We start from the raw sequence: 25,622 nt of genomic DNA, 5'->3' as shown, positions 1-25,622 counted from the left end.
CAAGGATACTGTCATAGTAAATTATGTATCAGGAAGAAGCTTTAACAGCCCCAAACATTTTCCCTCCTAAATTTTGAAATGTCCTACTATGACACATTCATTTTAGAAAGCACAGAACAGATCTCAGAATAACATGAGTCATCTTTCAACCAGACACACAAATATCAACAACAGAAAAAATACTAGAATAAGAAATAATGAAATTACATTTGCAGTCATGCTTGTCCCAGATGGCAGGTGACTTTCAGCCATGGGATGCAGATTCAGACTTCTGAAGGCTTGACACCAGTGCATCTCCCTCCTTTCCCTGTGTGAGTGCATTTTGGCTGTCCCTGCTTTGGTGGTAGTATTAGGCAGTTGCAAGGTCATGTCTCTGCTCTGTCAGCTTTTCACCACTCAAAACCCCAGAGCTGACCCCATAGCATCTTTTATCTGCATATTAGGATGTCTGCTCTCTTTATGAAGCAGAAGCAAATGTCCCAAGGTAGACTGGCAACCATCAAACAGAGTGTTATGAAACCTGAAGACACAGCAGGTGAATTAAATTTTAAGGCCAAAGTAACTTTAGTAAAAGTGCTTTCACTTAATACCTGAAAGACAAGAGTAGGTCAGCCTCACTTGTAACCACTAGTTTGGTGGTTTATAAGTCTGGAGGATGACAAGCCCATGTGAGAACCCTGTAAGATGGGAGCCAAGAGCCTGCCTGACAATATCGAGCTGAGGGCCAGAGAAGGAACTAAAGGTTCAGGGATTGATTTCCTGATAAGTGTTGTCGTGTCTCGGGGTATTTCAGCTACAAGTTGCTGTGTAAGGGTTATAATTTTGTTCTGGGAAACCTCTCTGTGATTGCCAAGGGAGCAAATGCTGCAGCTTGTCATTGCATCTCAAAAGGATGGCACCAAAAGCAAATCTGGGTCGAAGCACCCAGCATGTTTTTTAAACGCGTGGGTAAGACCCTGCTGGGAAATTTGCCCGTTGTAGCAAGGTCTCTGTGCAGGTCCTGCGTATTACTTCAACTTTTTAAGCAACACTGGAAGACTGTATGGACTGCAGAAAGGGTTGAGCATAGAAGCAGTCAGCAGCTTTGCTGCAGAACAGAGCAGAGCAAAGCAGTGCAGCATGAACAACCAGCAGAAACAACAGGAGGCTGTGGCTGATGGCACGCTAATGGTAAACCTGGCTAGTGTGAGCAGCCAGTATCAAACATGAGATCATTGCTAGCGGGAGTAGTTAGAGGCAAATAAAGCATCCCTCAAAACCAAAACAAACCCAACCAAAAACCCTAAACAACCAAACAAACCAACTGAGAGGACAACTCCTTTGTAAGCTTTTGAATGGTGAACTGTGGGGAAATGGATTGCAATGTATTCCAGGAACAACAATCAATATCTGTCACTTGGATGTCTCCAAACCTGGACTGGAAATGAAAATCGGACTTTCTTGTTATCTTACAAGCATTCAGAAGTGTAACATGAGAACATGGTCAAGGATATTAGGAAAATAAAAACAGCTGTACAAGAAGAAGCTGAAAGTCCATTTAGTCTGGTACCTCAGCTCTGACAGCAAATGGTTAGAAAAAGAGTGTAAAAATGGGCAAGTAAGGAGTGGCAAATCCCTGCTACATCCTTCCTGTGACTCTCAAGCAGACAGGTTAAATCTTCAGCTTTTTTCCTAGTGGAAACAAATGTGCACAGGGACTATATTTGGAGCTGATAATTTTTTTTTTTTTTTTCTGAATATGTTTATGACTAGAAATATTATTCTTAGATTACTTTCTCCACAGATTTTCAACATGATAAATAGTTTTTCCCTATCTAGTTACTTATCAGGAAGAAGCCAATCAGAATGATCTACTGTAATTCATTAAGGCTGACATCTTGTGGTTGCTTTTTGTATGCTGCCTTCTCCAGTTTCTTAGAAAAGACTGAATTTCTCCCTTGGCTTAAATAGCTATTGTACATCTTCTGTACGATACTGATTGTGTATTTGCTACACGATTCTGAAAATTATTCAGCAACCCCAACAGGGAGTTAAGAAAAGAAGTAATGTTGGTATCATAATTCACTTCCTTTTTTTTGTTTTTTTTCACAGCTTTATGGTTTTGAATTGCTAATGTACAAAACCATTCTTAACACTGCAGTCACAGCCCGCTTTTACATGTCTCTCTTTACATGCTGATATTTATCAACTTAAATATATTTAAAACTGTTAGTAATCCTCCCCTAGAACACTAAACAAACTCAAAGGCATTGGCTAGAGTGACAAGCGAGTATACTTCAGTTTGAAAATCTAATGATGTTATGTCTTTTGTGAGTTAAAAGCTACCAGCATCCAGCTAGAGCAGCAGAATGTGTGTAGTGAGGCCTGACTTCTGCATATTTTTAGTCAAGACAGTTACTGGGAGCACTGCTGTGCTCCCCAAGATTTCACCATGTATTTTATTGTGGTGCAAGTGTAAAAGACACACCTCCCATGCCTGCAAAATAGGATTCATTTCAGAGCATGAAACACTATTATTGCCAATCCAAACAGTAGAGCAATTGCTGCATTATTTTCTTAATCTTAGGGATGGCGTAACACTATAAGGCTACATCTTCATATTCTTCTGAATTAAAAGGCAGAAGTTTCTTAGACAGCAATTTGTAACTTGCCATGTGTTGATACAAAGCTGGAAAGTTAATCTGGATGTTTATCTGAAACTTTCTGATCTTCTATTAGTACTTTCTTACCTCGTTCACAGGCATCAACAGCTTCTGCAGCAATACCTTACAGGAGGCTTGGGATAGCAAGGGGAGTCCACCTGTACAGCATCAGCAGCAAGTAGCAGAGAAACAACAGATCAATTATCTTCAGTTATTATTGTGTTAGGTAAGGATAGATCAACCCAGTATTTTCTTTCATGTATATAATTAATTTATTTACTTATTTGCTTGAGAAAGAAAGGAAATTGCCTTCCTTTGAACTTTTCTGAGTGACAGAATGCTCCCTTGTCTCCTCAAAACTAATATTAACCCAGTTGTAATACACTTTCAAGAAGGAAATTAGTTGACCAGGAACAAATTAATAGATTTTTCTTGTCCTTCAAAATAGAATCAATTCTAGAATGACAGCAATTAATGTCAGTCTGAATACAATTTTTACAGAGTTAATGAGGGCCTGAAGCAGAGATAGATAATAAAAATCTCAGTACACTGTAAACTCTAAATTTGCAGCGAGCACAACAAAATAATCAGTTCCACTGCTCATTTAATAAGTTTATGTTGTTGTTCAGGATGTGATGGAGTATTTCAGCATTGTTCACCTTGCCAGTTTCCTTGTTGTGACTTCTGCTTGAGTATAATGAATTACAGGACCTTAAGTTATGATTACTATTGCAGAACTGTAAATATGTGTATTGTGGAAACATGAGTGAATATAAAGAAATTGCCATAATTATCTGGACGAGAACCCCCTCACATCTGTAGAGAACTGCAGCTGCACAGAATAAAGTTGAAAACACAACTAACCAAAGAAGTGGTAGGGAAAACATGACAGCCAGTAAGAATCTTACAAGAACGGCATCACTAAAGATAGACAAGCAAGGACAGAACAATTATCGACTTCTTATTGCCCATGCAGATGTTTAAACAGTTGGCTCTTCATTGATTCCACCTTGACTAATACCGAGAGAAGCATAATGATTAGCAGAACAAAGGCTTGTGTCTACATCTTACCCTTTGATATTTTCTGCTCAAAAATGCTTTATGCAGAAGATGAGGTTTACTAAAAGAAGAGTGACACTGTTTTTTAAATATAGAGCATAGTTGTAAGCTTTTCAAGCATCAGTAAAGATTTTGCAAAGTTAAGGGCTATGACACTATGAAAATAGTTCAAAGTATCTTCACTCTAATCCTTGAGCACTGTGGATTTATTTTGAGGCACAGTAAAACTTCCTTTTGAAAAATTAATATAACAGAAATATAGCAAAACCAGAACTGACAGAGTTGCTTCAGACCAGAAGCGTGGATGTATTAGACAAAGAGAGAGTTAAAAAATATGTCTTGGAGCCTGGATGCTTTCTTACTGAGAAATTTCAGCAACTCAGCTTTAAGGAAATGTGGATAGGCGTCAAGTAGCACTAACTGCTCCACAGAGAATAGAAATGGATGTTGCACAAATTGTAATTGATGGTCCTTTAGTTTAGAAATGTTGTTGAGAGTCAGTGTAAATCATGTGGGTCATAAAACCAGGCAATAACATTTCTAACCTTATGTTAGATTCTAATTAGAATGAAAGCAAATGAAAAAAAGACCTGTACATCTTTTGCAGCACTGTCATAAGTATCAGAAAGAGAAACCAGGAGTTAGTACAGTTCATATAACAAAGCAGGAAAGAAACAGAAGGAAATAATTCAATAGTTCAACAATGCAAATAAAATTAAACCAGAAAAAGAGATGGCGAGTTTCTCTGATGTCCTGACCCACAGCTACTTACCTTTCAGTTGGCAGAACCAAAGCAACTGCAGTGATCTCAGAACCTTCTCTGAGTGAATTTCCTCCCCTGGTGGAACCTCTTCATAGTAAAACCAAAAGAAACCCAGTCAATGTATACACAATTTGTACTTTTCTAGAACATGATTTTCAGCATTATTTAGGGAACCAAGTTTGTCCATTAAAGGAAGATACTAAAATAGTTTTAAGAAATCCCATTAAGTGATTATAAAACCAACATCTTTTTACATAGGATAATATTCCTCAAAAAAAAAAAAAAAAAGACAGGACACAGAAATAATAGGCCATTATTATTATTATTACTAGTACTACTGCTATAGCTTCTATTAGTATTACTTTGGTACCTATAGCACAAATAATGAGGCTCAGAACTCAAATCTGAACACAGCCAAGTTCAAATTTAATTTAGTTGTAGAAACAAATATGAACATAATCCATATTATTGTTATGGCCTTATAAATCCTATTGACAACAAAGTAAGGTTGCATTGATTGTATTTAAGATGAATATGTAAATGAAACAATTGATTTCCAGTCCAGATAACAGAAAAAAGTGAAACAGCTTAATGGTACATTTTCTTGCCCTCAATACTATTGATAATAAGGCTAAAGATAGATTTTGGTAGCCAAAAAGCATATCGAAAAACAAGGATTCATGTATATATGTAAAAGCCTATCCGTCCAATGATAACACAGCGAATATATCCTGAAAAGGTTACTGTAAGTCTCACTGCAGTAGAATTTTACATGGTCAGATGTACTAAAATACAGCTGTAAGAATTACTGTATAGGACAGACACGCAGCTGTGTTAGTACTGGAATTCACAGAGATACACATAGATCCTTCATCATTGTTTTCACTGTTATGATGCATGGTTTTCCATCTGAAGTGGCTTGATCTGATTTCCTCAGTCTCTAAGAGAATATATCCAGCAATAAGAGCAGTCCAATGGAGAGCAGAGGGAAAGCAGCATGGGCTTGTTTGTTGTGTCTTACGTTCTCTGAAGGTAACACAGGACAGATTAAGGTAGCTGAAGCACGTATCTGTGAATTAAGTTGATCTCTACTATAATTCTGAAAAGGTCCTCATCTTCAGCACAGGCAAGTTCCTGCACAGAAGATGCAGTTTCCAACCCTAGCCTGCTGGCATGTCCAGAAGAAGCCAGCTCAGCCCACAAGGAGCATGTGGCCGTTGGGAAAAGTGGCTCCAAGCCACACTCCGAAGATGTGCTGACTCCTAACCCTGCAATGCAGTGGAGACGAAAATCTCTGCTGGTACAGCAGCTTCCAGGGAAGACTCAAATTGCACTGCTAGGGAAGGGAATCATGGTTAATGGAATTGCAGGGGAAAGCACATTGGATCATGCCTGCCAATGTGGAGTGCCCCATAAAAATATCATACTCTGTTAGATTTTTATTTCATTCCTTGATGAACCATGAGCTACCATGCTATCTGCTCCTTCAGTATGAGTGTCAGACAAAATATCCAAACAAACAAACAACAAAAAACCCTCAAAACTTTTTTACCTATTTGTAAATATTTAACGACATTTTTCCTTTCTGAAGATATTTGATTTTTTTTTTTTCCAAGTAGTTCTGTATCATGGTGAGGCAGTAACTGAATATGGCCTGCTAAAGTGAAACTGAACTTAAGTAGAATCTTTTTTTTTTCTTATAAAAGGAAACAACAGAATATAGCTGAAATGTGCTTTCCCACACATTCCGTTAATTCCTGTATTTTGGAATTCAGTGATGCCCAACAGGTCCAGTTTAGGACTGGATGCTAGGGCTCAGCACTGTCCAGAGAGGACTCTTTTTGAAGACCTAGCAATCTAACGATAGATAAGATGCAAAAAAAGATGAGATCCAAAGTTCACTGAAGATTTCATGCTGCAAATTTCTCTGGGGATTTAAAACAGAAATATCAATATCAATTTCTCTCTCTCTTCTATGCTGTAGGCTAACAAGCTTGAAGTTCTAATTTTAGAATCATAGAATCATTTTGGTTGGAAAAGACCTTTATGATCACCAAGTCCAACCATTAACCTGGCACTGTCAAGTCCACCTCTAAACCATGTCCCTAAGAACCTCATCTACGTACACCTGTGTGAAAAAGGTACAGATGAAAAACAGAGTGAAAGAGCTGAGGGGTCTTATTTTCGCTTAGTACTGCATTGCCTTTCTGACAGGAATCTGCATTTCTCCAGATCCTGAAAATAATATGATTTTTATCTCTGAAGAAGGCTTTCTTCATAGCAAAATGGATGCCATGAACTCCACAGTTTTAATTATTTTGATGGTATTGTCTTTTTGAAAAGAAACATAGTCTATCCCTACTCTCCCCTGAGAATGCTCATAGCAATTAACTTCCTGTAAAAAACAGGGACAGTGTTTCTCTCACAGGACTAATAATTGATTTGATTCCATTCAGTGCGGAAGACCAATTTGACCAACTGCTCTTAGGCAGTTGAACATGACATCTTTAGATATCTGAGTGCAATGGATAGATATGTTAGTGGCTGCTTATCTCAGCACTGAAGAGAACTCTGCTGACTGCGTTCAATGAGCAAATGACTTTAAACCTCTAAGTGGTGAGCTGGGAATCTTAGTCTTTCCTTGGGATGACATTTTTTTCCTTGAGACCAAGGAAGTTAACAAAAGTTAGAAGCATAATTGATGATAAGTATCATAGTGTAACTAATTTTGGCTGATTTTACTATTTCCAGCTATTTTTATTCACTTAAAGGCTTTCAGTTTGAGACCCAGTGTTACTATAGTCATCTTATAGACACCTTAGAAGGTGTTTCATCCCTGTATAGTACCAATTTCTAAACTAGACAGAATTAATTACCACCTGGAGATGCCTAATTCTCTATGGCAGTCAATAAAGTCACAGACAGTAGCAATACCACTGGAATTTTCCCAGGACTTACTAATGGCTCATAGGGTTGAGCTAAGTTTTTTTGGATGATAAAGTCTACCATAGAGTAGTCTGCTAAAAAGAAAGACCCTTAGCCATTTATGCAGTCCTCAAACCAGCTGGTTGGACCTGGAGTTTAAGTCAACTTCTGAAAGTGACATTGAAATTTGTGATTGCTAACACTGACCACTGAGATCATATTCTCACTCTACCTGGCTTGCTTTTGGACCTCCACTGGATTTTCCTTCCTTGATTTTTTATACATTCATCAGCCACAGGAGCTGTTAGATTTCAAGAGATGCTCTTCCTTGTAGACTTCTTCCCACTACACTGGAAAGAATAAGGCTTCAAAGCTGCAAATGCCCATCAATATGTCCTATCTGTTTGGGAACATCTTCGCAAGTAGAATGAGTTTATGCAAGAAAATCTGAAATAGGGTCCAAAACTCAGGAGAAAAATCAATCAGGGGGCTTGGCCAACAATCTTTCCTGATGAATCAGGGAAAAGAGTCTAGTTTTTCCTATTCCAATGAAGCCCAAGCTGTTTGGCTGGATAGCAGACCTCATGAGATAGTGAAAGACCCTGTACTTAGGTTGAGGAAGACCTTGTATTTAAGGTTGAGAGACTGTGTAGATATTATTGCTAGAGAAAGGAATCAGGTAGGGGTTATCCTCCTTCCCTTCTTTCCTGAGTAGTTTGTTACAACATGGAAAGTAACAACCATTGATTCAATCCATTCTGTGCTCCAAGAAGAACTAAGAATAATCTTAAAAGCACTATAAGCTCAAGCAACTCTGGCTGAAGTAAGAGCAAGTCTACCTGCTCTCTAGTAGCATTTCTGCCCTGCTGACTGCAGGTCACAGTCCACTCAGTGTTTGACTGTAAAACATTCTCTGTTTCAAACAAAATTTAGTAAGGATTTTATATCACTGCTGTAACAATCCTTTAACTTTTGAACATACATCCCTGAATATAGTTTGTGTTTAGCACTGAACTGGATGATAAATACATAAGATTTATAACATTTTGTAAATGTTTGCATACCCTTTATGCTTTTGTTGTGTTTCAGCCCTTTATTTTGTTGCTCTTAAAAGATGCCACAAAATATGTCCTGTGGCAGTGGTGTACCCTTAAAATATCACTGCACTCACAGAGGGTCTCAAAAGACATTCATTTATTATAGAATGGGCATACATTCTCAAGTTTCCTTGCTTTTCTCCTCTTTGCTATGATGCGCAAAGGCAAACAATGGCTGTTGTTCACACATGTTGTTGTTCTGCTATGAGGTGTAACAAGAATCATGTACATACAAAAGGAAGGGACCTCAAGAGGTCATTTAATTCATCTTTTACGTAGTAACATCATTTAGAAGTTGGAGTAAGCTCTAGTCTTAGCTCCTGAACAACCTTTGTTCCTCGACATTTGGAATAAAAGAACTCTGGATATGCTCATGGATTTCCACTGTTTAATAGCACACTAATACTGTTTGTATCTATTAGCAGCATCAGCAGCCTTTAGCGAAGCTGAATGTGAAGTATTGTTGACTTGCCTAGAGGAGTAAATTGAGGGGAGAATTGCATTGTACTGGTTTTTTTTTCTACTTCAATAGAACACACCTACTAACTTTTCTGAGAAACACTTAAGTATGGAGACATTCTATAGTTGCTCCTTTTTCTCTCTTAATATCAATGAAATAAGAAATAAAGACAACTATATATTATTTTGGACCAGTATAGGTAGACTGTGACACAGGATGGATTTCAAAACCATGAATAACGTTGTGACACCTCATTTGTATCCTGTTGCTTGTAGCATTATCTGCCAGAAGAAACGTGATAAACTCAAGCTGAGCTAACATTCTTGTTGAAAGGGCTCCTCTTCTCCATAAAGTATTTGCAGCAAAATAAACCACATTTTCACATAGTATTTAATTTTTGTGCTCTCAAAAGCACATATAAGACTCATTTTTCATCTTACACCCAAGCCTTCACATGACAAATATTTTATTAATAATTGTTCTTTGCTTCTCATGTCTTACTCTATTTATTATTGCTATTATTAAAATGCTGTGGTTTTTTGGTTTTTTTTTGTTTTTTTTTTCCTTTTTAGGTTACACCTCCTAAATCTTCATTTTCCTATATTTCTTCTAAAGTGCTAGCAAATCAATCACACTTTTCATCCTTGCTATGTGCTTCCTTCTTCTTCATTTTCAGCAGCCCTCAGGTTTAAAGCTCCCAGAGTCTGGCTGGTGAGAACCCACCTTCCCCCGGCCCGGGGTTTCTCTGCCCAGCACCGCAGCCTGGCTGCAGTTTCAGGGCAGGGGCTGCAGCACAGCTGCCCCATCCCGCCCGGGTGCCGTTGCCAGGCGCCATCACCTCTCGTAGCTCTGAGATCGGGCGAGATCACTTACGAGAGGATTTAATATAATATTTTTTATATATATATATATATTTTTCCCTTCAAAAACTGCATGAAGCAGGTGTTTAAATATCTGTACTCCACAGGTTTTGAAAATTGAAGCTCCCCCCTCCATCCCTAAGACAAAAGTAACCTGAGGCACGCCTCCCCACCTCCCTCTCTAGGGGAGGAGTTTAGGACCTGCGCGCCGCTCCCGCCCGGCCTTCCGCGCACGCGCGCAGCCGCCCCGGCCTCTGAGCGTGTGCGGCGGGTCGGGGCGCGGGGAGGCTCCGCGCCGGCACCGCCGCCATGGGCTGAGGGCAGCGGCGGCGGCCGGGGGGGTGTCAGCGGCTTCAGGCTGGGCGCCCCGAGGATGGAGAGAGCCATGGAGCAGCTTAACCGGCTGACGAGGTCCCTCCGCCGCGCCCGTACCGTGGAGCTGCCGGACGGTAAGGAGAGAGGCGGCGGGTTCCCCCAGGGCCGCGGCGGCCTCTCCGGCCCGGCGGGGGTGAACTGAGCCGGGGGCCACTGCCCGGCCTCGCCCGGTGAGGCGGCTCGGGAGAACGGCAGCCTGCTCCCTCCCTCCGCTTCCGAGGGCATTTTTAATAATTTTTAACGGCGATAACAACACCAGCAGCGGCGTCCCGGTGTCGTGCCGGTCCCTGGTGCCGGTCCCGGGGCGCCCCTGCCCGCTGCCGTTGCTGCGGCCCCTGGGCCCGGGCGAGCGGGTGGTCAGGGGTGCCAGACCCGCTTTTTATCCGGTTTTAAATCCTTTGCTGGTGCGTCGTCGATGACGCGCTCGTGATGACAAATACTTTGACTTTTTTTTTTTTTTAAAGGTGCTGTATGTCACTGTCACTAGACACAGCCTAGGTTTTTTGGTTCTAAACTGCTTCTTGTGGGTGCTAACCACCCAGTGTCGGGATGGACGTGAAGATACAGCTGCAGGCTCTCATGGCATGTAGTTTAGTGTTCCAGCCAGGTCCAACATTTGGGAAGACTACCTCTGCAAAAGATTTTGGATATGCAAAAGTTTCTGTTCCTGTGAGTCCCGAGCTTTCACATGTCATTGTACTTTCTTCAGGGTTTATTTTTACAGACGAGTCTTTGGCTGTATGTCTGCCAGCTTTCATCTCCGGTGGTGGAGGAAAATGACTAATATTCTGTTTTTGCTATGTGTTCCCTGTTGGGACTTCCTGGCTGCTGCATGTGGACTTCCCCCTACGCTGAGCTGCTACACCCTTTCCTTATTGTCACCCGTCAACATTTTTAGTGTCTGCCAGTGCAGTTGCTCATAAATGTCACCAAGTGACAGAGAAGTTTCAAGTAGAGTTTGCTGCTTCTAGTAAGCTCTTAAATGACAGTAGTGAAAATTGACATAATACTGTTAATGTAAGCTCAGACTTACAGAAATAATGTAGTAGCACCGGTTTGAGTAATTGAAGATAGTAATATGAATAATGCTTGGCACAACCTATGACAGTTGATGCTGCTTTAAATTTACTCCAGTACTACTGTAGACAAATGCATTCTGAATTTGAGTTCAGCCATTTTTTTTCCTGTTTTTGGCATTATTATCTTCAGAGGTAACTATGTCCGTGGTAGTGCAAGTTCAAGCCCTGTGACCTCCAGAACAAGTACTTCTCTTGCATATGTTCTCTTAAGAATGACTGAAATAAGGGAATTAATGATCTTCAGGCACTGCAGTCTCAGATTACATTCCAAGAAAACCTCCATTCAATGGCCGTCTAACTTTGGGTACATATTATCTCATTACTTGTCTTCTTTCTTGATCTTGGTGTTTCCTAGGTTCATGCAGGCCTGTCCAGACTCTTCTTGAGAAGCAGGTTTGGGTTGTAGTGCTCCAAACAGATACTGACAGGATCAACTTAGAAAAATACCACCATTAGTCTAGTATGGCATGCAGTTTAGTGGTTTCTTATGTGCTGGCCTCTTGAACTATGTGTTTTTTCTCCCCCACACACATTTGAATAGCTTTTATTTGAAAGATATATAGTTTATCTCTCTATCCTTAAGCTAAGAGTGGTAGTACTGTCTTAGGAAATGAAGATGTATATTTGAACTTCCTTATGCTGAAGAAGGCACTTCTTTAAGATTGTGATCTCTGCCAAATTCAATTCGCTATCTCTTATGAAATAAAATAATGAGTGTATCTTGTCAGGGCAGGATTCTAGATGATGAATTTTAAGGGATTATTTGGATTATTTTTTTTGTGTGTGTGGTTTTTTTTTTTTTTTTTTTTTCAAAGCAAGCATTAACACCTGAGTCCAGTGCCAGTGAATACCCTGGGCTCACCTTGCCTATAGGAAATAGTATTTTTTCATCACTCTTCTGAAGTATCTTTTGGCAGGTGTTTTCTGGGCACTTAAAAGCTTGACACAAATTTCTACTTTCTACTGTTAAGGCTCAGTGCCTGAAAACTAGATCTTTCAGCCCAAAGCTGTAGGCTCAGGTCTTTTGGCTCTGACTCTACATTTTGCGTACTTTTTATGTTTAGGTATTCATGACTTGAAATACAAGCAAGTTAGATAACAAATTCTCTAAATGGATGAAGTATATAATGCTTTTTCTCTGCCTTGTGTCATATACTTTTACTTAAAGTCAATATGAGTTTGTTTATGAACAGAGATCATATTTACCAAAAATAGGCATAAAAGCTCCTTAGTCCCACACCCTTTTAATTTTTTCTGTACAGATAAACTTGAGGAAAATCTGCATATACTCAAAAATGTGGATTCTGTTAATAGGATAGCAAAGAGATTAATATTTTAACTATACCATAAACACCTTTTATGGCCCAGCTACACTCATCTTTAACTATTGTCTTTTTCTAGAACACTATACTTGCAATATAGTTAACTGAAATGCTTAACATTGATTCTAATTAAATTTAAGTGTGCTGGTATACTTAAGGCTTTTTTTTTTTTTTGGGTCTCTTTATTAAAGTATGATTTGGGAAGGATGTCTTGCTCAGATTTAGTTGGTGTTCTCAAGTTCTGATTTTTGTTTCAGTTGTAGGGTTTTATCTTCCTGCCAAGAGATCTGTGGAACAGAACTCAAGCAAGAAGTTTTTTTACATTTATATATACTAGAAGCTAATCATGGATACATTTTTAAAAAGTGATCAAATCTTTTTCACAATTGATATTTTTATTTAGCATCTAAGTTTTATGAGAACAGTCCTATATTTCCATATCCTGGAACCATATACCTGAGCTCTCAGAAAGTGTAGTCCCTACTTGTTATAAGCTGGCATCTGTGGAGATTGTACTCCCAACAATGGGTAGTTTGCTTTAAGCTACAAAATAAAATCTTTATGCATCAATAATAAAAAATTATCATTATTGTATATTAATAATTATTATAGATTAACTCCTTTAAAGTTTTGTCAAATTAATCCTTTTTAAATAATATTTTACTCCAGAAATTCTGTAAGTGACCAAGCAGGCATGTCATACCCAGACAGTGTGCTGGTATGTGCAGCAGAAGTACTAAAAGAGAGTACGTAGCTGAATGTCACTGTTCCCACCATTGGTCTGGATCTTTGTGTTCTGGCCTTCAAATGTTCAATATGAAACTGATCATAAATTAAAATGGACTTTATTGCATTCAGGTAGTCAAATTTAGAGATGAAAATGAATGGTTATGGAATAATGTAGTTTAAAGAAATCACTTTTTGAAACTCATAGGTATCAGGACTCTGGAAGTCACTTTGGAACATGGGACATTTCCTTTTTAAAATAAGCTACGTACTTTTGTTTTTTTGGTTAATGCACATTTCTTAAACACTTTGACTTACCTAACAGAATTGTCAATTTAAAGAAATTGATACTCCATTGAAAATTCTGTGATTATTACTTTGTAAAAGAAAAAAGCTACATTGAAATTTCATGTATTGCAATCCTGTTTATCACCTTTTCTATCTAAATATGGTGGCTTTATAATCGAACTTTAGGTATGTATAACTTGTGTAAAAAGAATGCTCAATTGAACAATGGACACTTTAAAGGCTAAATAAGTGTTGCTAGATGAATTTATTTTACATAAAAGATTTCTTTAATGAAGTAATTTAATTTCTTCACAGATAATGAAACTGCTGTCTATACACTAATGCCAATGGTTATGGCTGACCAGCACAGGTGAGAGCTTCTTTAAATTTTGTGTGGGGTGTGTGTGTGTGTGGTTTTTTTTTTTGTAAGTCCCGAAAACCAGCGTGTTTGCTGGAGTTGTAGCTGTTAGAGCACTCTCTGGAGTTCTGCTGCTGAATTGCTGAGATATCTTCAGTAGCTGAAGTTAGTCACTGACTGTGCATCCCAGCATATTCTTGCCTGACAAACGTGTTTTATACCATAGACCAGAGCTGGGATTTATTCTGTTCATGCACATAGAGAAATTTGTCCTAGGATAAGAACAAAAGCATTGTTTTGTAATTGCTTTGTAGCTCTGAGTGTGTAGTTATTGATGACATGATAGAAGCCCTTAGCCTCATTAGATGTCTTAGGCATGGAATAGGAGTTGGGCAATGAGATTGATACTTCTGGGATTCCTCAGATGAGCAGCTGTTTCTCTTATCCAGTTATCCTCAAAGTGGTTGGGACCTAGGGGCTGTATAGTGCCAGTTGAGTGGTGCTGCCTTCTGCTGAGTTTTGTAGGCAAGCAGGTAGTAACTCTTACTGAAACTGTGAAACGTTTATCTAATCAGTATAAACATTTGTTCTGCTACATAATATCTTGCTGAGATTGTGTGCAATGGTTTTAAATTATGTGATCAGCTTATTACTAGAGGTTGAAATCAGCAGTTCACTTTCAGTTTTGTCTGTTTTTGAAATGTTTTATATTAACTGATATTTTATCTCTACTTATTCATTGGGGCTTAAAGGGTTCTATTTAAATTTCTTATGCTATTGGCATATTGTGTGCCCTCCTACTTCATCACAATGATATTACATGCCAGTCTTCCTTCTGAACTTTGCCTATGTTTGGGAAAGTTGCTGGATATCTAGTTAGGGTGTCTTTGCTGAGATAAGGAAGAAAATGGGAATTTACAGTTTTTCAAACCAAACTTGTTTTCTATATTTGTAAATACGTGATTTGCCATCTGGTCTAATTCTTACCAGTTTATATTTGAAACAGTTGCCTGGTGTCACAGTTTATTTTTTATGTACAAATAAGAAGTAAAAAAGTACTGTTAATATGCAGTTGCTTGAAAACTGTTGCATCTCTTGTTTAGAAATTAGTTGGAGGGAAAAGAAATAGTGATCAAGTAAGAAATAGAGTACTTGTGCACAAGTTACAGTATATACTTAGCTTGGATCTTGTGAGCTATTTTTTAATTGAAGTTATATTTCTTTTTGAAGGTCTGTCTCAGAACTACTATCAAATTCAAAATTTGATGTGAATTATGCGTTTGGACGTGTGAAGAGAAGTTTGCTTCATATTGCAGCAAAGTAAGACTTACTTGAGTCCAGTCCAGAAGTTAACAATGAAAGTATTACCACAAATCTAAGGCACCAATGTAAGCTGGAAAACTCTGTAGTATCAGTTAACATTCTGTTTTTACACTTTCTTTTTGTATTTTGTTTGTTGTTTCAGCAGTGTGCCTGTCTTATTGAGAGGACAGGTTTTAGACATGATACCAAATGGCTTTCCAAATTCTAGTGAAGGAAGTCTTGGTTGATACTTCTTTTCCTTTCTGTGAAACCTCGAACTGTGAAGAAATGTAGCTATTATGTATATACTGTATAGCTGAGTTACTCTTGCCTTTGTAGATTTAGAGAAACCTTGTTTGTGGGTGCTGCTTTTTAAAAAAACATATTCTAAAGCAGTGGGAAGCACTTGAATGTTTGTTGGGAAGCAGCTGTTCCAAAGTACTTCAGGTGACCACAACTGAAGGGGTTATAAGTTGGCCACTCACTTCTAATAAATTTTTGTATCCTAGGTAAAGGACTCAATTGCAAATTTCAAATCTGTGACCTAGATTATTTATTATTTTTATAGCTCTCCAACGGGCACAAATCTCTATAGCCAAGAAACAGCCAGACTAACACCACCTCAACAGAAATGAACCAAATAGTTTAAAGTTTAGTTTCCTGAGAAGCTGTTTCAAAAACTAATGAATGAATGCTCTATATTTGGGTCTCATTTTAAAGAAGTATGTTTCCAAACATTCTGTCTCAGAATTACATGCTGCTTATATGAAATTTTACTTAAGAAAGTAGTTAAAGAAAAAAAAATGTAAGCAAATTTTTAGTATACATTTTAGATGTATCTTTGAAAAGCTGTGTTTATTGATCATAAAACCCAAGAAATTGTGTCACTCTTAGTTTCTGGATTCTCTTTTATCTTGGATAGTTGTTGTGTCATTAAGAGCTCATTGAGATGCTGGTTTTGCAACTTATTTACATCTAGTCTTCAGTTGCTTTAGGTTGTTGTGTAGCAGTTCTGTCATTGAGAAGTAACAATGGGTAGGCTGGTTGTGATGGATACAAAAATACTATATTTATCCTCCCAATCAGCTCTCTTTCTTGAACAATTCAGGAGTAAGTTAAACATATGCAAAGTTTCTGTGTTCTTGGTGACACTGAATATTCTGAGAAGCTGCTGTTTTATGAAAAGAGACTTACAGATTCAAAACAAATAGCAAAGAAATATTTGTATGAGTTTTAGAATTTTTCTTCTATTTAAACTTTTAAATGTAACTTCCAGACACTGAAGTGTTAACAAACAAACGAAAAAAAGTGATATTGGAATTTTTATTCTATGGAAAATTCAGTCCTGTGAATTGATAAAAGATCACATAGAAGGCTAGTATCTATACATTAGTACAAGTTATTAATATGGTCAGACAGTTCTCACTGCATTTAACTGTCTTTCCTTTAGCTTTGTGTAACTTGAACCATGAAGGTGTAAAAACAGTTTTGTGTTAAGATCTTCTGCTGAATGTAATCTGTACATAGTATTGCTGTTGTCTTTATGTCAATGTAGATTTGCTTTGTAAATATCTTTGTTACAGTTTTTCCTTTCCTTATTTTGTTCTTAGCTGTGGATCAGTCGAATGCCTTGTTCTATTGTTAAAAAAAGGAGCTAATCCGAACTATCAGGACATTTCAGGATGCACACCTCTCCATTTAGCAGCAAGGAATGGGTAAGAAAAAAGTTTTTAAAACTCTTAAAAAGGTTTTCTATGTAATGCACTTGAGCTGACATATTCTGTGATATTTTTGCATAGTTCAAAGAAAATACTTCGGCTTTTGCTTTTGAAAACAGGGATAGCACACTTACAGGGAACATGGAGGTTGAAACCCATACTTTGAATATACAGAAAATAATTTTATATAAATAAGAAGTTATGTCTACCAGTTTCAGTGCCAGTTATTTTAGTGTTTTCTGTTAACCAGGAACTTAATGGTTCTTACAATAGTGATCAAACAAGTGCTGCATTCAATATCTTTTTATTTTTAGACCATGTATATGTTGCAGTAATTGAATTGTGTTATGGCTGGTACTTAAAATGGAGTGTTTAGTGGCTTTTAGGTATGTGGGAGGAGTATTTGTAGGAGAAGGGGGAGAAAGAGACAGTCAAGTGGTACATGATGAAATGCAGCAATACACACAGGAGACAGTTATGTGGAAAGGAGGCATGAATAGGGTCTGATAGGTACCAAATAAAAAGAAAATGTAAGAATAAAGGTAAAGAATAAATGTAAGAATAAGGGTAAAGCACTTATATCGTTAGAGAACATTAAAAGACCAAACAGAAAGTGAAGCAGGAAAAACACCCCTACTTTCATTAAGATTTACATACAGTTACTGTGAGTCTCATTAAATAATGATTTAGTGATGTACTGTAACTGTGTTCACTGGAGTGTACAAATGATGATGAACTGCATGGATTTCCATTAGCTGAACTCTGGCTTCTTGTCTTGAGAGTGTAGTTCACACTGAGCTGAGCTGTTGGAGTGGTGGTGAAGTACTTCTACACTTTCCACAAAAAACATTCAGCTACATGACTATGTTTTTAGCCCCATGCTGTCATATGGTACATTTGCACTATATGAGTCTCTGATGCTATTGATGACCACTTTTTCACATGCTCCTTATAAAGTAAAACTACCTGCTATGGTTTGTACAATGGTGAATTAGAGTGAGTGGAGCTCTAAGAAGATACTTGGTATTCATAAATTATTTTCCCTGACTGAGCTTTAATGTATTCTTTTGTTTATAGCCAGAAGAAATGTATGAGCAGGCTGCTGGAATACAGTGCAGATGTCAACATTTGTAATAATGAAGGCTTGACTGCAGTAAGTGCTTCTGATTCTTGTGGTGCTCTTAAAATGAATGAAGAATTTGAAGATTATAATCTTGTAAGCTTCTACTGTGTAAACAAAACCACTTTGTATCCAGTGCCCTTAAGAATTAGAAGATGTAATCAAAGTACCTAAGCACGTGATAGCGTTGTTCAAAGCTTCTCTTTGTGAAAATGTTAACAATGTTACAGTCAGGTTTAAAATAGTATTTATGAAATATTTCATTGCTAAAGGAAACATATACGTCATTTTGTACTTAGATTCATTGGTTGGCTGTCAATGGACGAACAGAATTGCTTCATGATCTTGTTCAGCATGTCAATAATGTAGATGTTGAAGATGCAATGGGACAGACAGCCCTTCATGTAGCTTGTCAAAACGGACACAAGACGGTAAGTTTCTAAATTTTATTAACACATTGGATTTGTGAAGAATTGGGTAATGCCTCAGTATTGTCGTGTGTGTTTATTTATAAACTTCAAGGTACTCATGCACATGATAATGGTTAGAAGTGTGAAGAACTTGTATTGTTTGTCTTAATATTGACTGCACACGCTTCCATAGGAACAACTGATTTATTCTTGTGGAGATGACTGATGTCAGGGTTTATGGGAGTTTGAGTGATTTCCTATATACTTTTCAACTGTTCTGTAATACTGATATTGCCTTGTTGTTTGCAGGTTTTGATGTAATTTTAAACATTTGAATATATTCTTGCTTTTTAGGGTGTATTTGATTCGTAATTGTACCAGCTATTACATACTTTTGAAATTTGAAATGATCTTAATTTACTGTGGATAAAAAATGTCTAACTGACTACCCCTGTGCTCATTTAACATTAGAAGTATACAAGTTCACACATATGACTCTTCTGTTGATCTGTGTGAATAATTTTTAGGCCTGGCCTTGCATTAGGGCTGACTGTTTACTCATAGAGTCTGGATGCTTCACTTGAACTCCATTACAGCCATGTGGAGTAATGATTTTGAATTACACAGATTGTCTCCAGGACTATTTATTGTTCAAAAAAAAAAAAAAATCATTCTACCCAGATCCTTTCTGTTGTCATTTCTGAGAAACTGTTTTCTATAGACTTATCTCCTTTATGTGACTGGAATATGAGAAAAGTTGTTTGAGAGTCTGCTCGATATTTTAATGTTTTAGAATTTGCTTGCTTATTTCTTCCATTCTAGTGTGTGTTTAAAGCTTCAGCTGCTGATAACACTGTTTATGGCTGTCACTAACTTGAGATTTAGTTCTCTAAAAAAATTTTGTTTTCCTTTCTAAACAGCTTGTAGTTCCAGGGGTCTTTGGGATTAGCTGAAGTTCAATAAAAGGCATTGTTGTTTAAATGGGAAGTTGAAAAGGAAGCCTTATGAGCTCTGACAGCCATGATTTTCCATATAATGTTTAGGAATTTTGAGTTTGAGATTCATTATTGAAAATTAAATCCTAAGTGTAATTAGACATATGTGACACTAAATAGTTGTGAGCCAATAGACTCTTCTGTTGCTCTTTTTCTAAGGCTGTTATTTTCTTCTTCTGTTCTAGACGGTGCAGTGTTTGCTAGACAGCGGTGCAGATATAAACAGGCCGAATGTGTCAGGGGCAACTCCGCTTTATTTTGCTTGCAGGTATACATTTTAAACTTTTGAATACTGTGCTAAAATATATATATATATATATTATTTTTTTGGTCTTTTCTGCAATAACAATGGTTAGGAAGCATTAAAGCTGACTAGTATTTAATTTTGCTTCATGTTTGAATGTAGTTTGGTGTCTCATCTAAATGCTTATCTTAGTACTGCAGGCTTATATACCTCTACCTAACACACATGTTAAACACATAGCTGTGCGTGCTCTAGTGTGAGTCATAAATCAATGACTGCTAAACTTTTCTTTGAAAAAATGAGATCTAACAACTTAGATTATTTTGAGTAAACTAAAAATTCATTCTTTTTACAAGGCAAGTTTGAGTATTCTTTAATGAACACTATGGTGTTACAATGTACATGGAATGTGCATATATGTCTTAGAGCTACGATGTTGAATTGAAATTATGTCATTGCTTTGATCAGTTCTGTTTTCTTCACAGTGTAGTTGTATTTCAAAACTAATCACATGTGATAAATGACCTTTGTTTTAATTGGAGCATTTATCCTATTTGTTGGAACATTTACAATTTTATATCTCTGTGCTTTGGTTACAAGTTAAATAGTTCACTAATGATTAAATGTTAATGTAAACAAAAGGAGAAATGGATTGACCTGCGGGCCTCTCAGGAGTTATGTTGTGGGAGCCCTGGTCTCTGGGGCTGTTGTGTGCTGACTCTTGGCAGTTGAGAAGAAGGGGAGTGGAGAATAAATAGCCATTAGCTAATTGAATGCCTCAGTGCTGGATTTAGGGACTGGTATTAGCATCCACTTTAAAAGAAGTAAGCAACTTGCCTCTGTTTGGATGTTTTCCATGAGAAGGGAATGTTTTACAAGTCCAATGGTGATGTTCATTTAGAAATTAACAACTGGAGCAGCTGGCAGGGTAGAGTGAACAGGATGCACAGCAGAAGTCAACATCTTGTCAGAGGTGCTATTGGGTGGTGCTGCTACCCAGGAGAAAAATCATAGGTCCCTGAAGACAGGGGAGAGCAGAATGTGGTAGCAGTGGCTGGTGTTGGATGGAGAAAGGATATCTGTGCTCAGAGTCTAACTCTGAAACCTGTGTTTTCTTCAAGGTGTTGGGTTGTGCACTTATTCCAGAGAATTACAGTGAAGAAGTGCTATTTTTTTTTTTCCCCACCAGAAAATGCAGGTCATAAATATTTGAGTCTAGGCTAAGATGAATCATATCTGAATGATCATAGTGACTCTGGCTTCATAAATGGGTCATATCTAATTTTGTTACGTGTTTCTGCAGTGGCCTTGAAAGGTAGTAGACTATAAGTGGCACTATGTTCCATTCTGTGTTTCTGCTTAGTTTCATGTTTTCTCCTAGGTTATGTTGGTTTTGTTTATCACTCATAGTAGAGCATAACTGTTGCATTAACTCTCTTCTTTTTTTTTTTTTTTTTTGGAATAGCCATGGTCAGAGAGACACTGCACAAATTCTTCTGATGAGAGGAGCTAAATATTTACCAGACAAAAATGGGGTTACTCCACTGGATCTCTGTGTGCAGGTATTGCGTTAGCAACAGTCTTTTTTATTAATGTTTACATTTTTTATTTTTAAGGTCTATGAAAAATGGTAGTCCTTTGGTGAAACAGATATGCAAAAATAACATTTTTGCAATTAAATTGATCCTACAGGCAGATTCCCAATTTGTACCCTTCGCAAAAGTCTTCAACATCTTTAAAGACTTTTCAAGATTGGAGCTTATGAGAAACAAAAAGTTTGCAGAGCTCCATTTGCCTAGAAAGTTTGGGAATCTGTGGTATAATGATAATAGACTCTGTTTAGGTGCTTAGCTCTTAACAAGTAAAAAGTAAAAGTATGCTGAAAAGTGTGATTTTTTATTTTTTTTTTTTTTTTTTAATCTCAACTAGTATATTTTCTTTTCTCTTGAAGAGCTATTACTAATAAAAGCAAACAAAGCTTGCATGGTACTGACTCTGGTACTTTTCAGAGGTATTCCAAATACTGTATCTGGAAGAGGAACAAAAGTCGTACTGTACAAAACACAGTCTGTCTTGTTTGATACCAAATATTGTCTGTGCTGTCTTTTCTTGATTTGTGAACACTTACACTTTTTTCTGTAGGATCAAATTAAGGTCAGTGTGTAAATAACACATAATGAATGGAAGCTTTTGAACTTTTGCTAGTAATTAGGGGACTATAAAACTCTGAAGAGGAGACTCAAAAAAAAAAATCACTGCACTTAGTGGATGTCACGTTACCTTGGTGCATGTCATTAGTTTGACAGGATAAATCTGAAATGTTCAGATCTTTTGCTGTACAAGCAGATTATTTTCATCTGAAGTTATTTAATTTCTGAAGACTCCTCATGCAGCTAAAACCTGCAGTTGAAGTAGCTATGTGTGTGTGGTAGAGCCTGCTATCTCCAGTACCTATGGGATATTTTTGGAAGGTTTAACTCTGAAAAAAATATTTCATAGACTGTCTGTGAAAGGTCTTGCTCAAGTTAGGTTACTTAGAGAATTTCTTTTTGGATATAAGAAATCCTAATAAGTCCTCAGCTCTGGTCACTCAGAAGTGCGAGGTCACTATGCTGTCTCACTACTCACTCAACTGTGAAGGTTGGTTAGGTCGTGGGTGTGTTTGTTTTGTTTGTGTGGGTGTTGTGTTTTTTTTTTTTTTTTGGTGGAAGAATGATTTACCATAAAACCATATGAACTCTAGTCAATTTTGAGGATTTCTGCAGCTGCAGACCTGTAAGACAGTATGCCAGTGTGTACTTGATGATACTATTCTGAGTTTTTATGATTAGTGTTTTGAATATTTGCTTTAGTTTCTAGTTTTACTGTCCCTAGGGCACACTTTATACATCAAAATTCTGTCAACTTTTTTAGGTGTGAGTAGTGACACCTGGTGTTCAGTGTTTTGTAGTGATGATCTTACTGTGTTTGAGATCATCTAGTTTACAAGTACATGGTCCTGAAGTAAAAAGGGAAAAAAAAACCCCACAAATATTTTCTGTCCTTTTACATCAAGGGTTTTATTATTTGCTTGCAGGTTTGCTTTTCATAGTAGAGATATATATATATATATATATTTTCTTCGAAGGCTGAAATTATAGGTTCATATACTCCTTGCCAACATGGTATTACCTTGATTTTGAAGATCTGACTTTCAATAACTGGTTTTAAATTTAATACTTAATTTCTTGGCACCAGGAACAATTGAATGAATCTGTTTAATGAATCTGTTATCACTGAAGCAAGTTATATACTGTCACACAAAGAGAAGGAGCCTCTGGATTTGCAGCATTTAATACATTACATGGTCATCTTTCCAATGTAGAATTTGACCTGCATTCAGTTGTTAGGTGCCTGCTTAAAAATGCAACTGTGTTAAATAAGAATTGATGCCAATAAGCCACAAATTCAAGTTCTGTTCTTTCTAAAAAACATTTTTCTCAAAAGACTGTGAAATTAGTTGATCTAAGGTGTAAGTGGCACATTGATTTTAAAGTTAAATAACTCTTTAGTGCATTTATTCTTTTTCTTCCTTTAACAAGTCGGATTTGTACCTTATGAATCTTTAGGAAAACATTTGTTTTGAAGGACTAGATTCTGGTTGTAATTAAATTGACATGTCATCCATCAGCAATGGGAAGAAAAGCTAAATATTGCACTGGTTTTAATCTCTGGTAAATTGTTCGGTGACATGTTGTTCAAATGTAACTTTAGCTTTCTAAGTAGGAAACTGTTTCAAAAAACAGAAGAAAGGGAGTGGATATACATGAGCTGATGTAATGAAAGACTTTGGTTCCATCTTCTCCCAGAAGTTTTGTGATATCTGACTTTGATACACTAATGAATTTCAGTTTATTTTAGGATTGGGTTTCTCTATTCAGCATTAAAAATATAATCCTCAGTAGGTTTTAGTGCCTATAACAGTATAAAAGGCAATTCTAATGTTTCTTTTGATTAAAGTAGTTTTTGAACTATTGCTTTTTAGGGTGGGTATGGAGAGACTTGTGAAGTCTTAATACAGTACCATCCTCGACTTTTCCAGACAATAATTCAAATGACACAGAATGAAGATCTACGGGAAAACATGGTAAATACAGTATTACTAGCTACTGATCTGTCCGTGTTCTGGAGATCTGATTGCTTAATATGAGTGTCCTGATCAGAAGACACCACCAGCAGTTGACTATCAATGCCACGGTAGTTGACCACTGTGTACTTTCCCCCGCCATGGAAAATTTACAGTCTTCATATAGTCCTAAACACAGTAATTTGGGCTTAAATATAGGATCTACATTAATTTAGTGTTCTAATTTTGCATATTTGCCAAAGGGGTCTAGGCAATGTAAGAAATGAAAGAGCAGAGTAGTTGCAAGCTTCAATACGAAGGTGCCGGTAGAGCATTCCATGTATGTACTTTGTGTAACGGGGCCTGTTTTCCTTCATTTAGTGGCTTTCTGCAGAAACCCATCCGATGATGTGGTTTGAGGTTTGAATCATCTAGAATGCACTTGAATAATCAGCGTATGTGCGTTCATTTGGGTGAAGTTGATTGTACAATTAAAATATAAAAGACTACAGCTTCAAGTTCATTTGGTTGTTGTTGCTGTAGATGAAACTGTTGTTTTCCTTTTTTGGTGCTACTTCTATACCTTGTTTATTTTATTATTGTGGGGTAGTACAATCCAAATCAAAGAAAAAGCAAGGAAAAGAAGTTTTGTTTTGTGGTTGCAGAGGGGGAAGGAAGCATGGGATGCTTTTTTTTCCCCCTTCCAGATTTAGCTAGCTGTGGGTTGTTAATATATTGTTTGCTTGGAAGTAACTGCAAACAGTTTTACAGGGTGTAATTTTTTTAAAAGAAGAAAAAATAAATTTAGTAAGATATTGGCTTCCACTCCACTGAGCTTGATTTGCTAGATTTTTAAAATTTTTACTGTTCTCTGTAATCCCATTACTTTCACTACAAGATGGAAGATTTATAAGTCTGCATAGAAACTGTGTTTAAATTTCTGAGACAGGGTTGAGTTTTATGAAGTAAGATGACAGAGAGGTGAGAATTCTCAGTGTATATTAGAAACATGGGGAGATGGTGTAGATGTTTGCAAGTAAAAGAGAAAGGTAAAGGACTAAAGCTGTGGAACACAAAAGACATTCTATAGAAAGGTAAATGGCAAAGCATACTATCATATTGTAAGAGCACAACAATAAGAAAAATTAATGTTTTGTTTTTCTGAGTAATGGTGGGTGGTGTGTGCAAAACCAAGGTCTGAATGAGAGGGTATGCAAAATATATTAGATAATACATGGTATAGTTATACTTCATTGCCAGAATGAAAGCACATTTTAAGCATGGTTTTTCTATGGCCAAGTCTGACCTGTTCTGCCCAAAGTCCTTGATAGTGAGTATTTCATATTATCTGAAAGTGATGACATGGAGAGACTGGATGTATGTTAGAAGTCAGGACTCCAATTTTAAATGTTCTTGACAAACTGGAAAGATTAATGACGGATTGTAGGGAGAAGGATGTTGCCTTAAACATTTGTCGCTAGAGATTCCACTGAACCCTGAGGAAAAATTTTCACATGGTCAAGGACAGTGAAGTATTAGAAGAGATCACTTAGAAGCTGCAGGGCTTCCAGAGGAGAAGACATCTAAAAACCAGGCAGGAAAATTGGACAAGCCAGTTTGGATTGCAGATAAAAGTGCTCCTGCCTTGCTTGGAGCAGAGCTTTTGTGGGATTGCCTTTCATTCCACCTTTCTATGGTTCTATGAGAAGGGTTACCAAACTTCCTGAGAGAGAAGGGAGTAAATGAGGATACAGCAGGAATGCATGAAGAGCAG

The 25,622-nt window shown here is 37.3% G+C and overlaps 1 protein-coding gene across 2 annotated transcripts in view; it reads left to right on the top strand.

Annotated features, from left to right (window-relative positions):
• The first annotated feature begins 10,124 nt into the window (after positions 1–10,124).
• HACE1 (HECT domain and ankyrin repeat containing E3 ubiquitin protein ligase 1) overlaps positions 10,125–25,622 on the top strand; it is a 51,310-nt gene continuing 35,812 nt past the window's right edge. For both annotated transcript variants that reach the window (XM_080341107.1, XM_080341106.1), the window contains exons 1-9: positions 10,125–10,255; positions 13,912–13,966; positions 15,185–15,274; positions 16,867–16,971; positions 18,052–18,127; positions 18,394–18,525; positions 19,685–19,767; positions 21,209–21,305; positions 23,768–23,869. In XM_080341107.1, coding sequence (XP_080197233.1) covers positions 10,180–10,255; positions 13,912–13,966; positions 15,185–15,274; positions 16,867–16,971; positions 18,052–18,127; positions 18,394–18,525; positions 19,685–19,767; positions 21,209–21,305; positions 23,768–23,869 — 816 coding nt within the window. In that variant the 5' untranslated portion in view covers positions 10,125–10,179. The remainder of the gene's footprint in view (positions 10,256–13,911; positions 13,967–15,184; positions 15,275–16,866; positions 16,972–18,051; positions 18,128–18,393; positions 18,526–19,684; positions 19,768–21,208; positions 21,306–23,767; positions 23,870–25,622) is intronic.

The sequence above is a fragment of the Nesoenas mayeri genome, assembly GCF_963082525.1.
Source record: "Nesoenas mayeri genome assembly, chromosome: 3".
Taxonomy (NCBI): Eukaryota; Metazoa; Chordata; class Aves; order Columbiformes; family Columbidae; genus Nesoenas; species Nesoenas mayeri.
Note: the sequence above shows the minus strand (reverse complement) of the source record. Positions and strands in the feature narration are given on the sequence as shown.